General features: G+C 47.3%; 1 protein-coding gene across 1 annotated transcript; it reads left to right on the top strand.

Moving 5' to 3' along the window:
• Positions 1 to 509: 509 nt before the first annotated feature.
• LOC132322620 (fibrinogen-like protein 1) lies at positions 510 to 15911 on the top strand (the record flags this gene model as incomplete). The annotated part of the gene is made up of 6 exons (XM_059837282.1): positions 510 to 884; positions 2614 to 2836; positions 5150 to 5287; positions 6245 to 6461; positions 8358 to 8553; positions 13021 to 15911. Coding segments are annotated over 6 exons (1296 nt in total), but the record flags the coding sequence as incomplete, so codon positions are not given.
• Positions 15912 to 16396: the final 485 nt, after the last annotated feature.

The following is a 16396-nucleotide window of genomic DNA, read 5'->3' as shown; positions in this document are numbered from 1 at the left end:
CGCCCGATCCCCAGCGGCCGGAATTCCGCAATTCCTGAGAATTCCTGAGAATTCCTGAGAGTTCCGTCACCTTATCCCAACTTCCACGCCCTCCAAACCATTCCAGAGGGAGGGAATTGCTGCCCACGGAAGAGAGTGGAGGATCCCAACAGATCCCAGCTTGGAATTTCACGGGATCAGATCCTCACCGGCGCTCCGTGATCTCCGATCCCATAAATCCACATTTCCCGGGAATTGTGGGGAATAAATCCTCATTTCCCAGGATTGTGGGGAATAAATCCACATTTCCTGGTATTGTGGGAAAAATCTTCATTTCCTGGGATTTTGGGAAATAAATCCTCATTTCCAGGAATTGTGGGAAATAAATCTGCGTTTCCAGGAATTGTGGGAAATAAATCCTCATTTCCTGGTAATTGTGGGGAATAAATCCTCATTTCCCAGGATTGTGAGAAATAAATCCTCATTTCCCGGGAATTGTGGAGTCAGCTGGGAGCCGTCGCCTTCCCTGATGGAATTCCAGCCTGGAGCAGCCAGCCTGCTCTCCCCTCCTCCTCCTGGCCGCTCTCAGCCGCCAATCCCTGGAGAAATCCCTCCCCGCCGGCTACCGGGAGCACGAGGATCCCCGGGAATCTCCGGGATTGATCCGGTGCGGCGAGTACAGCAACCAGGTGCTGCCGGACGGGCGGTGCCGGATCGTGGCCACGCTGCCGCAGGGCGACGAGCAGCGCTGCCCGGACCTGTTCCGCTGCACCGACGAGGTCTCCTACTGGCTCCACGAGAACGAGGAGCGCAAGCAGCAGATCCTGGAGCTGCGCGAGCTGATCTCCGAGCTCCAGGAGGAGCTCCGCAACCACCGGCACCGCCTCAAAGCCCTGGAGGTCCAGGTGAGGTCCAGGTGAGGTCCAGGCCAGCCCCCGCGCCCCCCGCCCCGGGGGTTCCGGCTCCTGGAGTTTGACAGGGTTGGAATTTGGATTCCGAGATGGATTTCCTCAAAACCAATCCCAAATCGTTGAGTTTCACCCATGGAATCTCCTCCACCTTTGGAAGGGCTGTGGCTCCATCCCATCCCCAAAGCCCTGGAGATCCCAAGTAAAAGTGTCCACGGAATTTTTCCCATTGTTGCTTCCAGCTCCTGGAATTTGGCAGGGTTGGAACTTGGATTCTGAGCTGAATTGCATCAAAACCAATCCCAAATCCTTGAGTTTCACCCATGGAATCTCCTTCACCTTCCGGGGTTAACTCCCTCAAAACCAGTCCCAAATCGTTGAGTTTTGTCCATGGAATCTCTTCCACCTTTGGAAGGGCTGTGGCTCCATCCCATTCCCAAAGCCCTGGAGATTCCATGTAAAAGTGTCCACAGAATTTTTTCCATTGGTGCTTCCAGCTCCTGGAATTTGGCAGGGCTGGAACTTGGATTCCAAGACGAATTTTCTCAAAACCAATCCCAAATCCTTGAGTTTTGTCCATGGAATCTCCTCCACCTTTGATCCTTCCTAGGAAAGGCTGTGGCTCCATTCCATCCCCAAAGCCCTGGATCAGGAGCATTCCAGGATGAATTTCAGTAAAACCAATCCCAAATCCTTGAGTTTTATCCATGGAATTGCCTCCACCTTTGGAAGGGCTGTGGCTCCATCCCATTCCCAAAGCCCTGAAGATCCCAAGTAAAAGTGTCCAGGGAATTTTTTCCATTGGTGCTTCCAGCTCCTGGAATTTGGCAGGGTTGGAGCGTGGATTCCAGGGATAATTTCCTCAAAACCAACCCCAAATCCTTGAGTTTTATCCATGGAATCTCCTCCACTTTTGGAAGGGCTGCGGATCCTTGGCCAGACCCACGGCAGGGATTGGGAAGCGGGGGGGGAATTCCCAGGCTGCTGTGGGATTTGGGAATTTCTGGATAAAACCTGCTCTGCCATCTAATGGGACCACGGAGAGAGCGGCACATTCCAGGTGGGATCGGGGTGTCCATCCCCTGGAATCTGCTCTGGGAATCTCCTGCCAGCTTCACCCTGGATTTTACACGGGATCACAGCCTGGTTTTCCTGGAAACAAGGAAGGAAAGGGATGCAACTGTTCCTTTAGGGGCATCCAGGGCTGGAATTCTCAGGATGAGGAGAGGCTGGGAGAGCTGGGAATGTGCAGCTGGATCAGGGAAGGATGCAGGGAATCCTTGGAGTCTTTTGCAGAGGGAAAGGAGAGCTGGGATTTGGGCAAGGGCTGGAGGGGCAGGAGCCAGGGAATGGCTTCCAGTGGGAAAGGGGAGCTTGGGATGGTGGGATCTTGGGAAGGAATTCCTGGCTGGGCTGGGATTCCCAGAGAATCCCTGGATCCCTGGCCGTGTCCAAGGGTGGGTTGGAGCACCCTGGGATGGTGGGAAGTGTCCCTGCCCATGGAATGGGATGTGCTGGAATATCCTGATGCAAAAGCGTTTGGAAAGCATTCCCACATTCCCAACCTGCTCCTCCTTGAATCCTGGGAATATCACTCTGGGTGGGAGCCGTGGGAATCCCAACCCCAACCGTGTGAATTCCAACCCCAATCCCCGGCATCTTTGATCCTCCAACCTCGCCAACATTCCCAATCCCGTTTTTCCCTTTTTTTCCCCCTCCCTTGCAGCAGGAGGAGGCGGCGGGGCAGAACCAGAGCCTGATCCAGAGGCTGCAGGACCTGGAGCAGCATTCCCGGGAATCCAGCACGCTGCAGCACATCCAGGCCACGCTGCTCTACGACATCCAGGCGCAGATCAACAACATCTCGGCCCTGGCCGGCTGGGCCTGGCGGAACCCCAGCTGCCTGCACACCGCCGACCTCCGCCTGCAGGAGGAGATGCGGCATCCCGGTGGGAATGGGGCGGGAATGGGGCGGGAATGGGGCGGGAATGGGGCCGGGAAAGGGGCGGGGAATGGGGCTGGGAATGGGGCTGGGAATGGGATGGGGAATGGGATGGGGAATGGGGCGGGGAATGGGGCCGGGAATAGGGCTGGGAAGGGGGCCAGGAATGGGATGGGGAATGGGGCTGGGAATGGGGCTGAGAATGGGGCCGGGAATGGGGTCGGGAATGGGAATGGGAATGGGAATGGGGTGGGGAATGGGATGGGGAATGGGGCCAGGAATGGGGTGGGGATTGGGATGGGGAATGGGGTGGGGATTGGGATGGGGAATGGGATGGGGAATGGGGTCGGGAATGGGAATGGGATGGGGAATGGGGTCAGGAATGGGGCCGGGAATGGGATCGGGAATGGGGCTGGGAATGGGGCTGGGAATGGGGCCGGGAATGGGATCGGGAATGTGGCCGGGAATGGGATCGGGAATGGGATCAGAAATAGGATTGGGAATGGGATCAGGAATGGGATCAGGAATGGGATGGGGAATGGGATGGGGAATGAGATCGGGAATGGGATGGGATGGGGAATGGGATGGGGAATGGGGCCGGGAATGGGGCCGGGAATGGGATCAGGAATGGGATGGGGAATGGGGCCGGGAATGGGATCAGGAATGGGATGGGATGGGGAATGGGATGGGGAATGGGGCCGGGAATGGGGCCGGGAATGGGATGGGGAATGGGGTCAGAAATGGGATTGGGAATGGGGTCTGAAATGGGATTGGGAATGGGATGGGAATGGGATTGGGAATGGGATCAGGAATGGGATGAGGAATGGGATGGGGAATGGGATGGGGAATGGGATCAGGAATGGGATGGGGAATGGGATCAGGAATGGGATCGGGAATGGGATCAGGAATGGGATGGGGAATTGGGTTTGGAAATGGGATTGGGATCCCACTCCATCCAAGTTCCGTAGCTTTTCCAGCTCCGTTGGTGTGGGATGAGCTCAGGATCACATCCGGAGTTTGCCCAAATCCAGGAATGTGTTCCATCCAAAAAACCCACAAAAAATCCCCCCAAATTTGGAGTTTTTACCATAAAAAAATTCTTTTTTCCACTTAAAAACCCGAAAACTTTTTGTGATTTCTCTGATTTTAGTGATTTTTCTTTTTTCCAGGTTTTTGGCTATTCTCCCCAGAATAATTTGTGATTTTCCCTAGAATAAATTGGAATTCTCCCTGGAATAATTTCAGATTATCCCCCCAAAAATTTCAGATTCTGCCTGGAATAATTCCGGGATTTTCCCTCGAATAATTTTGCATTTTGCTTGGAATAATTTGGGATTCTCCTCGGAATAATTTTGGATTCTCCCCAGAATAATTTGTGATTTTCCCTGGAATAATTTCAGATTTTCCCTGGAATAACTTTGAATTCTCCCTGGAATAATATGGGATTCTCTCTGAAATATTTTCAGCTTTCCCTGGAATAATTTGGGATTCTCCCCAGAATAATTTGGGATTCACCCCAGAATAATTTCAGATTCTCCCTGGAACATTTTGGGATACTCCTTGGAATAATTTCAGATTTTCCCTGGAATAATTTCAGATTCTTCCTGGAATATTTTGGGATTCTCCCCAGAAAAATTTCAGATTTTCCCTGGAATAATTTGGGATTTTCCCTGGAATAATTTGGGATTGTCCCCACAATAATTTCAGATTTTCCCTGGAATAAATTCAGATTTTCTCTGGAATAATTTGGGATTTACCCAGAATAATTTCAGATTCTTCCCGGAATAATTTGGGATTCTCCTTGGAATAATTTCAGATTTTCCCTGGAATAATTTGGGATTCTCCCTGGAACAATTTCAGAATTCTCCCCAGAATAATTTCAGATTTTCCCTGGAACAATTTGTGATTTTCCCTGGAATAATTTCAGATTTTCTCTGGAATAACTTTGGATTCTCCCTGGAATAATTTGCGATTCTCCCTGGAATAATTTGGGATTCACCCCAGAATAATTTCAGAATTCTCCCCAGAATAATTTCAGATTTTCCCTGGAATAATTTCAGATTTTCTCTGCTATATCTTTGGATTCTCCCTGGAATAATTTGGGATTCTCCCCGGAATAATTTCAGATTTTCCCTGTAACATTCCCTTTAGCCTCTGGAAAACTCTGGAAAAATCCCCAGTGAAACCTGGACCCTCATTGCCAAAATTTCACCCCCAAACCACCAAATCCAGGAATTTTTTTTTTTTCCCCAACTTTTTCAGATTTATGGCAAAATCCGTAACCGCGTCTCTCTCTCTCTCTCCCCGCTCCCATTCCCAGAAATCAAACACGGCCGGAATTGTCCCATCGACTGCGCTTCCGTCTACTCCAACGGGCTCCGGAGATCCGGGATCTACAGCATCCTGCCCTCGGTGCGCGGAATTCCCATCGAGGTCCTCTGCGAGATGGACACGGAAGGTCCGGAATTCCCCAGGGATTTGTTGGTGTTGGATCCCGGTGATCCCAGGGGTGGTCGGGAGCTGGGGTGGTTCCCAAAGCTGCCGGAGATCCCGGAGGGTTTGGGAAATGCTCGGGTGGGAATTTTGGGGTGTCCCGGAGATCCTGGTGGGACTCATCTGGATATTCGGTGATTTGACGTAGGGAATCCTAAATCCTGGAATGGTTTGGGTGGGAAAGGACCTCACATCCCATCCCGGTCCAATCCCGACACCTCCCGCTATCCCAGGGTCATCCAACTTTTCCTTGGACATTCCCAGGGATCCAGGAATTCTCTGGGAATTCCAGCCCAGCCCTTCCCCACCCTCCCAGCCAGGAATTCCTTCCCAAGATCCCAAAATCCCCAAATCCCGACCCTCTGGCCGTGGTGGGAGCCGTTCCCTGTGCTGCCATTCCAGGCCCTTTTCCCAAATCCCTCTCCAGCTCTCCTGGGTTGGATCCAGCCCCATCCCAACTCCTCTCTGGGATGGAATTTTGGGATCCAGGGGCTTCCCTGGGAATTGGGGACTCCAGGAAGGGTGTCCCTTCTCTCTTCCATCCCAGAATTCCATACAAATCCCTCGGGATGGATCCTGAGTGTCCTTGATCCCGGAATCCCAGAATGGTTTGGGATGGGATCCATGGACCTTCAATCCCACAATCCCAGGCTTCTCCAACCTTTCCTTGGACACTCCCAGTGATTCTCTGGGAATCCCAGCCCAGCCAGGAATTCCTTCCCAAGATCCCACCATCCCAAGCTCCCCTTTCCCAGTGGGAAGCCATTCCCTGGCTCCTGCCCCTCCATCTTTCATCCCAAATCCCAAATTCCAGCTGTCCTGGACAATTCCAGGGCTTCGAATTCCGCTTTTGGCCAATGGATCTGTCTGGGACTCTCCGGATTTTCCCTGGATTTTCCCGATTCCCGTCCTCTCCCGGCAGGGGGCGGCTGGACCGTCATCCAGAGGCGCCAGGACGGATCCGTGGATTTCAACCGGACCTGGAACGAGTACAAAGAAGGATTCGGGGACCTCAACGGGGAATTCTGGCTGGGCAACGACAACATCCACAGGATGACGAGCCAAGGGGATTATTCCCTACGGATCGACCTGGAAGACTGGAATAACAAACACAAGCACGCCTTCTACCAGGTCTTCAGGTAAAACCGGGGGTCATTCCCGGGATTTCACACCCCGGGAGACCCTCAGGCAACGGGAATTCTGTCCAGGGAGGTTTCTGGGCTGTGCACAATCTCTCCTTCTCTTCCCACCTGGATTTCATCCCAAATTTGGGATGGAAGTTGGGATGGAGTTGGATGTGAGTTAGGGAATGTGCGGCGTCACCCGGCCACGCTCGAATTCCCAGTCCATGGGAGGAAGGAGGTGTGGGATCCCGTGGATAATCCCTGGATTATCCCAGGGTTTTTCAGCCCCAATTACTGAGCTCTGTGCCCAAAATTTTGAGGAATTTGCCCCAAAAATTCCTCAAAGGGACTCAAAATTTTTCCCGGTTTGGAATTTTGGCATCTCCGCTCATTTATTTCTTGGAATCCTTTGGAATTTCCAGCCCTTCCCCTCTTCCCGTGTTTTATTTTTCCAACTGCATCAGCCACATCCTGGATTATTCCCGAGTGACCAGGAGTGTCTGGATTGTCCCAGAGGATCCCATTCCCTGATTCTCCTGGAAGTTCTCCTGGCTCCTGAAATCCTGGAATGCTTTGGGTGGGAAGGGACATTTCCATACTCATCCCATTCCATGGGCAGGGACACTTCCCACCATCCCAGGGTGATCCAACCCACCCTTGGACACTGCCAGAGATCCAGGGATTCTCTGGGAATTCCAGCCCAGCCAGGAATTCCTTCCCAAGATCCCACCATCCCAAGCTCCCCTTTCCCACTGGAAGCCATTCCCTGGCTCCTGCCCCTCCAGCCCTTGCCCAAATCCCAGCTCTCCTTTCCCTCTGCAAAAGGCTCCAAGGATTCCCTGCATCCTTCCCTGATCCAGCTGCACATTCCCAGCTCTCCCAGCCTGCCATTGCATCCAGCCCCATCCCAGCTCCTCCCTGAGAAGGAATTTTGGGAACTCCAGGCAGGGTTTCCCTTCCCTTTTCCATCCCCAAATTCCATAAAAAATCCCTCGGGATGGATCCTGAGTGTCCTTGATCCCAGAATCCCGGGATGGTTTGGGATGGGATCCATGGACCTTCAATCCCATCCCAGTGACACTTCCCACCATCCCAGGGTGATCCAAACCCACCCTTGGACACTGCCAGGGATCCAGGGATTCTCTGGGAATTCCAGCCCAGCCAGGAATTCCTTCCCAAGATCCCACCATCCCAAGCTCCCCTTTCCCACAGGAAGCCATTCCCTGGCTCCTGTCCCTCCAGCCCTTGCCCAAATCCCAGCTCTCCTGGAGCCCCTTTGGGATTGGGAAGCTGCTCCAAGGATTCCCTGGATCCAATTTTTTTCCCTCGGATCCACATCCCAAAGTATTTCTCCGCTGTGACAGAATTCCTGCCCGGAGCCATCCCAGCAAATCTGGAGGATCCCGGAATGGTTTGGGTGGGAAGAGACCTCCAATCCCATCCCATCCCATGCCCTGCCGTATCCCAGGAGCAGCCTGGGGTTCTGGGAGGTGTCGGGGTTGGTTTGGGATGGGCTTGAAGGTCCCTTCCCACCCAAACCATTCCATAATTCCATGATTCCAGTAAATATCTCCATTTTTGGGATGGAGTGTAGAGCGCTGGAAAATCAAAGGGAATTTTCCCGAGGCTCCCACATTCCTTTGTCGTGGCTTTCCAGCCTTGCTCCACTCCTTCATTTTCGGGATGAAAGTTGGGAATTCTCATCCCCAAATTCCAAATTCCCGACCACACCCATCCCACAGAAGGAATAAAACCCCCTCCTCATCCTTGACTTTTCTTGGAGATAAATCCCAGCAGGGACGCTCGCCACCCCCCAGGAACTCCCAACCCCCGCTCGGGAAAATGAAAATTCCGACGGAATTCCCACAATCCCGAGGGGAAAATTCCCTATTTTCCCCCTTCCCCCCGCAGCATCGAGGACGAGGAGAACTCCTACCGGCTCCACGTGGACGGGTTCAGCGGCACCGTGGAGGATTCCTTCGCCTGGTACCACGACAAGAGGAGCTTCAGCACGCCGGATTCCGGGAATATCTGCGCCGAGATTTCCCACGGAGGCTGGTGGTACCACCAGTGCTTCTTCTCCAACCTCAACGGCGTCTACTACAAGGTGAAGGGACGGAAGGAATTTGGGAATGGTTTTTCCCGGTTGGGAATTATTTTTTTTTGGCCCAAAAATCGGAGGGGTGGAGGTCGGGGAAAAGCGGGATGTGGGGAGGCAGGGTGGTGCTCCTGGAATCTTGGAATTGTTGAGGATGGAGAAGTTCTCTGAGGCTGAATCCAAGCATTCCCAGCATTTCCAATCCTGCCTCTGGGAAACCCTTTCCAGGCAGGAATTATTCCCAAAATCCCATAAACCTCCCCTGGCCCAGCTGGATCCCATCCCTCATTCCCAGAGAGATCATTCCGGAATTGTTGAGGTTGGAAAAGTTCTCCAAGGACAAATCCAAGCATTCCCAGCATTCCCAGCTGGGACTCCAGGCAGGGTCTCCCTTCCCTCTTCCATTCCCAAATTCCATAAAAATCCCTCAGGATGGATCTTGAGTGTCCTTGATCCCAGAATCCCGGAATAGTTTGGGATGGGATCCATGGACCTTCAATCCCATGATCCTTGTGTCCTCCCAAATCCCAGAAACCCGGAATGGTTTGGGATGGGATCCATGGGCCTTCAATCCCATGATCCTTGTGTCCTCCCAAATCCCTCCAGGAATGGGAAATCTGTGCCAGCCCTGGCCTGGAAAACCCTTTCCAGGCAGGAATTATTCCCAAAACCCCATAAACTTCCCCTGGCCCAGCTGGATCCCATCCCTCATTCCCAGAGAGATCATTCCGGAATTGTTGAGGTTGGAAAAGTTCTCCGAGGACGAATCCAAGCATTCCCAGTTGGGACTCCTGGAAGGGTCTCCCTTCCCTCTTCCACTCCCAAATTCCATAAAAAACCCTGGGGATGGATCCTGAGCATCCTGGATCCCAGAATCCCGGAATGGTTTGGATGGGATCCATGAACCTTCAATCCCATGATCCTTGTGTCCTCCCAAATCCCTCCAGGAATGGGAAATCTGCTCTGCCCCTGGCTGGAAAACCCTTTCCATGCGGAATTATTCCCAAAATCCCATAAACCTCCCCTGGCCCAGCTGGATCCCATCCCTCATTCCCAGAGAGATCATTCCGGAATTGTTGATATTGGAAAAGTTCTCCGAGGACGAATCCAAGCATTCCCAGTTGGGACTCCAGGAAGGGTCTCCCTTCCCTCTTCCACTCCCAAATTCCATAAAAAACCCTGGGGATGGATCCTGAGCATCCTGGGTCCCAGAATCCCAGAATGGTTTGGATGGGATCCATGAACCTTCAATCCCATGATCCTTGTGTCCTCCCAAATCCCTCCAGGAATGGGAAATCTGATCCTGCCCCTGGCCTGGAAAACCCTTTCCAGGCAGGAATTATTCCCAAAATCCCATAAACCTCCCCTGGCCCAGCTGGATCCTATCCCTCATTCCCAGAGAGATCATTCCGGAATTGTTGAGGTTGGAAAAGTTCTCCAAGGACAAATCCAAGCATTCCCAGCATTCCCAGCTGGGACTCCAGGCAGGGTCTCCCTTCCCTCTTCCATTCCCAAATTCCATAAAAATCCCTCAGGATGGATCTTGAGTGTCCTTGATCCCAGAATCCCGGAATGGTTGGGATGGGATCCATGGGCCTTCAATCCCATGATCCTTGTGTCCTCCCAAATCCCTCCAGGAATGAGAAATCTGTGCCAGCCCTGGCCTGGAAAACCCTTTCCAGGAGGAATTATTCCCAAAATCCCGTAAACCTCCCCTGGCCCACCTGGATCCCATCCCTCATTCCCAGAGAGATCATTCCGGAATTGTTGAGGTTGGAAAAGTTCTCCAAGGACGAATCCAAGCATTCCCAGCATTCCCAATCCTGCTCCCGTATTTCCAGGAATTCGTTTTTCCCATGATCCCATCCCAAAGACGCTTCCAGGAATTTCCCACTTGTTGTGGGTTCGGTTTGTTCATTTAATGATTGTTCATTAATTTAATTCCCTTAATTTGATGTTGTAATTTGGTTTAGTTGCGTTAATTAAATGAGTTTAATTTAATTTTTTGTTAGTTTTTTGATTTTGAGATTTTTTAAATTAGTGTGTTGATGAGTGTGGTGGGTTTGGTATTGATTACTATTATTATTATCATTATTATTATTATTATTATTATTATTATTATTATTATTATTATTATTATTATCATTATTATTATTATTATTATTATCATTATTATTATTATGATAATATAATATAATATAATATAATATAATATAATATAATATAAATAATAAATCAGTATCAATATTACTCTTACTATTAACATTAATGTATTATTAGTATTGGTCATAATAATAATAATCATATTAAGTGTATTAATATTAATAGATATTAATAATACAACTAATATAATAATAGACTACTAATATTTAAATGTTATTATTATATTAATATCATATATAATATAATAATAGTAATAATAATAGTAATAATAATACTTGTAATTATAATAATTTTTAAAAATTGCTTTTATAATACTACATTTTATAATAGCATTAGTATTATTATTAAAGTGCTTTTATTATTATAATATATTTATATATTATAAAATATATAAAATATATAAAATCTTGCAAAAATATAGTAATAATAATAATAATAATAATAATAATAATAATAATAGTAATAATAATAATAGCATCAATATTACAATTCCTATTCCTATTGCTATTAATATTACTATTAATATTAATATTAATGTAATATTAGTATTGTTCAATATTATAATAAATATATTTACAATAATGCTATTAATATATATTATTCTTAATACAACTAATATAATAATATACTAGTAATATTATCATGATATTATTATCCTATTAATATTATTTATTACTATTATAATATTATTATTTTATTACTATAATTTATAATAACATTATTAGTATTATTATTAATGTGTTTCAATGCTTATATTTCTTTGTTATATAAAATACATTAAAATGTATCTAAATATATGAAAATATTAAAATATTAATGAACATAATAATAATAGTAATAGTAATAGTAATAGTAATGGTAATAGTAGTAATAATAGTAATAGTAATAGTAATAGTAATAGTAATAATAATAATAATAATAATATTAATAATAATAATTTTTGTTTTAATATTAGACCTTCTTTATTATTCTATATTATAATTATTATTTAATTTTTGTTCTGAGGTCGGTTTAGGAGAAAGGTAAAGACAGTTTAAAACTTTAAAACTCTGTAAACAATATTTTATTAAAAGCAATTAAATCTTTTTAAAAAGTCGTAAGAATCCAAACCGAATTAATTTATTTTTCACTGATTATGATATTTTTATAGGGCTTTTTATACATTTGTATTTTGGGGTTTTTTGTTGTATTTTGGGGTGTTTTTGTTGTATTTTTGGGGTGTTTTTGTTGTATTATTAATTTGTTTTTACTGATTATGATATTTTTATAGGGCTTTTTATAGGTTTGTATTTTGGGTTTTCTTGTTGTATTTTGGGGTGGTTTTGTGTTATTTTTGGAGTGTTTTTGTTGCACTAATAATTTATTTTTTACTGATTTTGATATTTTTATGGGGCTTTTTATATGTTTGTATTTCTGGTGGGTTTTTTTGTTGTTTTTAGGGTGTTTTTGTTGCATTATTAATTTATTTTTGACTGATTTTGATATTTTTATAGGGTTTTTTATGTTTGTATTTTGAGATTTTTTGTTCTATTATTAATTTTTTTTACTGATTATGACATTTTTATAGGATTTTTTATATGTTTGTATTACAGGCTTTTTTGTTGTATTTTGGGGTGTTTTTGTTGCATTATTAATTTATTTTTTACAGATAAAGATATTTTTATAGGGTTTTTTATATGTTTGTATTCCGGGATTTTTTGTTGTAATAATAATTTATTTTTTACTGATTATTATTTTTAATAGGGTTTTTAATGTTTGTATTTTGGGGTTTTTTTGTTGCACTAATAATTTATTTTTTACTGATCTTGATATTTTTATAGGGCTTTTTATAGGTTTGTATTTCGGGGTTTTTGTTGCATTTTGGGTTGGTTTTTGTTGTATTTTGGGGTGGTTCTGTTATATTTTGGGTTGGTTTTTGTTGTATTTTTGGGGTGTTTTTGTTGTATTTTGGGACATTTTTGTTGCGTTTAGGGTTGTTTTTTGTTATATTATGGGGTGTTTTTGTTGAATTTTGGGGTGTTTCTGTTGCATTTTGGGGTGGTTTTGTTGCATTTTGGGGGTGGGGTTTTTTGCATTTTGTGGCATTTTTGTTGTATTTTGGGGTGGTTTTGCTGCATTTTGGGGCGTTTTTGCTGCATTTTTGGGGTGGTTTTGCTGCATTTTGGGGCGTTTTTGTTGTATTTTGGAGTGGTTTTTTTGTATTTTGGGCTGGGTTTTTTGCATTTTGGGGCGGTTTTGCTGCATTTTGGGTTGTTTTTGTTGCATTTTTGGGGTGTTTTTTCCCATTCCCGATCTCGGCTCTCTGCTCCGCAGGGCGGCCGCTATTCCCTGAAGCACCGGAAGATGCTGGGCCCGGACGGGATCGTCTGGTATTCCTGGAAGGACACGGATTACTACTCCCTGCGGAAGGTGGTGATGATGATCCGGCCGCGCGACTTCCGGCCCCACCTCTCCCCGTGACCCGGCCCGGGACCGTCCCCGCTTCGCATCCCGCGGAATTCCGGCAAGGGAGGGCTGGGAATGGTGCCGGGAAATGGATTTGGGATGGACCAAACTGGTGCTGTTGGGTTTTGTGGGGATGGATCCAGCTGGGATCCAACAGGGAATTGATCTGAGTGCTCCAACTGGGAGATCTCCCGGGAATGTGGAGATGGTTCCTGGGAAAGGAATGGATCCAAGAGGGAATTGATCCGAGCCCTCCAAAGTGGGAGATGTCCTGGGAATGTGGACGTGGTCCCTGGGAAAGGGATGGATCCAACCAGAATCCAACAGGGAATGATCTGAGTCTTCCAACGCAGGAGATCTCCTGGGAATGTAGAAGGGAGTGGATCCAACCGGGATCCAAATCTTCTGGGAATGTGGAGGTGATTCCTGGGAAGGGAATGGGCCCAACTGGGAATCCAATTGGGAATGGATCCGAGTCCTCCAACGTGGGAGATCTCCTGGGAATGGGGAGCTGATTCCTGGGAAGGGGATGGATCCAAGAGGGAATTGATCCGAGCCCTCCAAAGTGGTGGATCTCGTGGGAATGTGGAAGGGAATGGATCCAACCGGGATCCAAATCTCCTGGGAATGTGGAGATGGTTCCTGGGAAGGGAGTGGATCCAATGGGGAATCGATCTGAGTGCTCCAATGTGGGAGATCGCTGGGGAATGTGGAGGTGATTCCTGGGAAGGGAATGGATCCATGCAGGATCCAGATCTCCTGGGAATGAGGAGGTGGTTCCTGGGAAGAGAGTGGGTCCAATTGGGATCCAACAGGGAATTGATCCAAGTCCTCCAACGTGGGAGATCCCCTGGGAATGTGGAAGGGAATGGATCCAGTTGGGATCCAATGGGGAATCAATCCCAGTCCTTCATTGTGGGAGATCTCCTGGGAATTTGATGGCGATGATTCCTGGGAAGGGAATGGATGCAAGAGGGAATTGATCCGAGCCCTCCAAAGTGGTGGATCTCGTGGGAATGTGGAGATGGTTCCTGGGAAGGGAATGGATCCAGCCAGAATCCAACAGGGAATTATCTGAGTCTCCAATGTGAGAGATCTCCTGGGAATGTGGAGGTGATTCCTGTGAAGGGAATGGATCCAAGCGGGATCCAACAGGGAATTGATCCAAGTCCTTCAGGGTGGGAGATCCCCTGGGAATGTGGAAGGGAATGGATCCAGTTGGGATTCAATGGGGAATCGATCCGAGTCCTTTATTGTGGGAGATCTCTGGGAATTTGGTGGCAATGATTCCTGGGAAGGGAATGGATCCAACTGGGAATTGATCCGAGCCCTCCAATGTGGGAGACCTCCTGGGAATATGGAGATGGTTCCTGGGAAGGGAATGGATCCAATGGGGATCCAAATCTCCTGGGAATGCGGAGCTGATTCCTGGGAAGGGAAAGGATCCAGCCGGGATCCAGTTGGGAATTGATCCGAGTCCTCCAACGTGGGAGATCCCCTGGGAATGTGGACGTGGTTCCTGGGAAGGGAATCGATCCAAGAGGGATCCAAATTTTCTGGGAATGTGGAGGTGATTCCTGGGAAAGGAGTGGATCCAGCTGGGATCCAATTGGGAATTGATCCGAGTGCTCCAACGTGGGAGATCTCCTGGGAATGTGGAGATGATCCCTGGGAATGGAATGGACCTAGCCGGGATCCAACTGGGAATTGATCAGAGCCCTACAAGGTGGGAGACCTCCTGGGAATGTGGAGATGGTTCCTGGGAAAGGAATGGATCCAACTGGGATCCAAATTTTCTGGGAATGGGGAGATGATTCCTGGGAAGGGCATTCCCAAGATTAAATCCAGGTGTTTGGGTGCTGGGAATCAGCTCCAGGCTGATCCGTGTGGGGTCCCATGAGCGCCAACCCAATGGAATCTCCCAAGGGGAGCAATGGAAGCGCTCCTGGGGGGATTTTCCACGTGGGATTTGATAGAGCAGCTTTTATTCCCGAGGATTTGCATCCCACTTCCAAAGATCCCAAAGATCCGACAGCCTCAGGGATGCACGGAATCGGCTCTGAGGGAATCCGGGAGATCCAAGGTGCATTCCCAGGGGTGGAATCTCAGGAAAACGAGGAAGGATTGTGTTCCGCACCCTTGGGAATAAAAATATTCCAAACGAAAGGATTCCAAAGCAAAACAACCAAAACTGGGAAGTTTTTCCATTTCTCCTTCCGTTTTCACCTCCCTGCCCTTCGTCCGGCAAAGAATTCCCGATGGATTTCCCAATCCAGCCTAAAAAGGGATCAGGAATGATCAGAGGGGATTTAAACCTCGTTTTTTTTCACTGCCTTACTCTGGCTAATTCGAATAATTAATTTGAATAATTAATTTGGTAATTAATTTTAATTAATTCAGCCGGAAACCCTCCTTTTTCCCTGGCTTTGCCTTTTCCTGGGATCCCGACTTGGATGCTGGGACTCGGCTCCGCCCTCCCTGTGTTTGATGATGAATATTTAATTTCGTTTAATTAATTCAATTCAATTCAATTAATATTTAATTAACTGATCATTTTCCCTGTTCCATGTTTTCTGAGGAGGGAAAGTCGGATTTATCCCTTCCAACCACTCCCTTCCCTCTTGGTGCTCTCCTGGCGGATTCTTTCCGATATTCCCGGACTCTGTTTTCCCTGGAATGTCGTTTTTTTATGGATAAATCCACGGACAAGTTGCCTTCCAAGCACCCCACAAATAAATAATTCCCAGAGAATGAACCAACATTTTTTGGCTCTTGGTTTTCCCTGGAAGTTTTCCAAGGGTGCGAGGTATTCCCAAGGCTCTCCCGGATGTGTCTTGGATCTGACATTCCCGTTGGATCACCGGCCAAAATTCCGTGATCCTTCCTGGATAATCAATACCCTGCCTAGGGATTAATTAATCACTTGATAATCAGCAGCTGAATTAATTAATTAATGATCCCATTACTGTTATTAATCCACCCTCTGATGGATTAATTAATTATTAAACTCGGAGATTCCCAAACCTTGGGAATCCCACATGGCAGATCCGGAGTGAATCCTTCCATCCTTCCTTTCCCACAGCACTCATCCCAGGTGCAAATTCCTCCCTTTTATCCAAGTCTTGGATCCCAGAAGGTTCCAGGGAATTCTTGGAGGCTTTTCCAGAGGGAAAGGAGAGCTGGGATTTGGGCAAGGGCTGGAGGGGCAGGAGCCAGGGAATGGCTTCCAGTGGGAAAGGGGAGC

The sequence above is a fragment of the Haemorhous mexicanus genome, assembly GCF_027477595.1.
Source record: "Haemorhous mexicanus isolate bHaeMex1 chromosome 3 unlocalized genomic scaffold, bHaeMex1.pri SUPER_3_unloc_2, whole genome shotgun sequence".
Classification (NCBI taxonomy): Eukaryota; Metazoa; Chordata; class Aves; order Passeriformes; family Fringillidae; genus Haemorhous; species Haemorhous mexicanus.
Note: the sequence above shows the minus strand (reverse complement) of the source record. Positions and strands in the feature narration are given on the sequence as shown.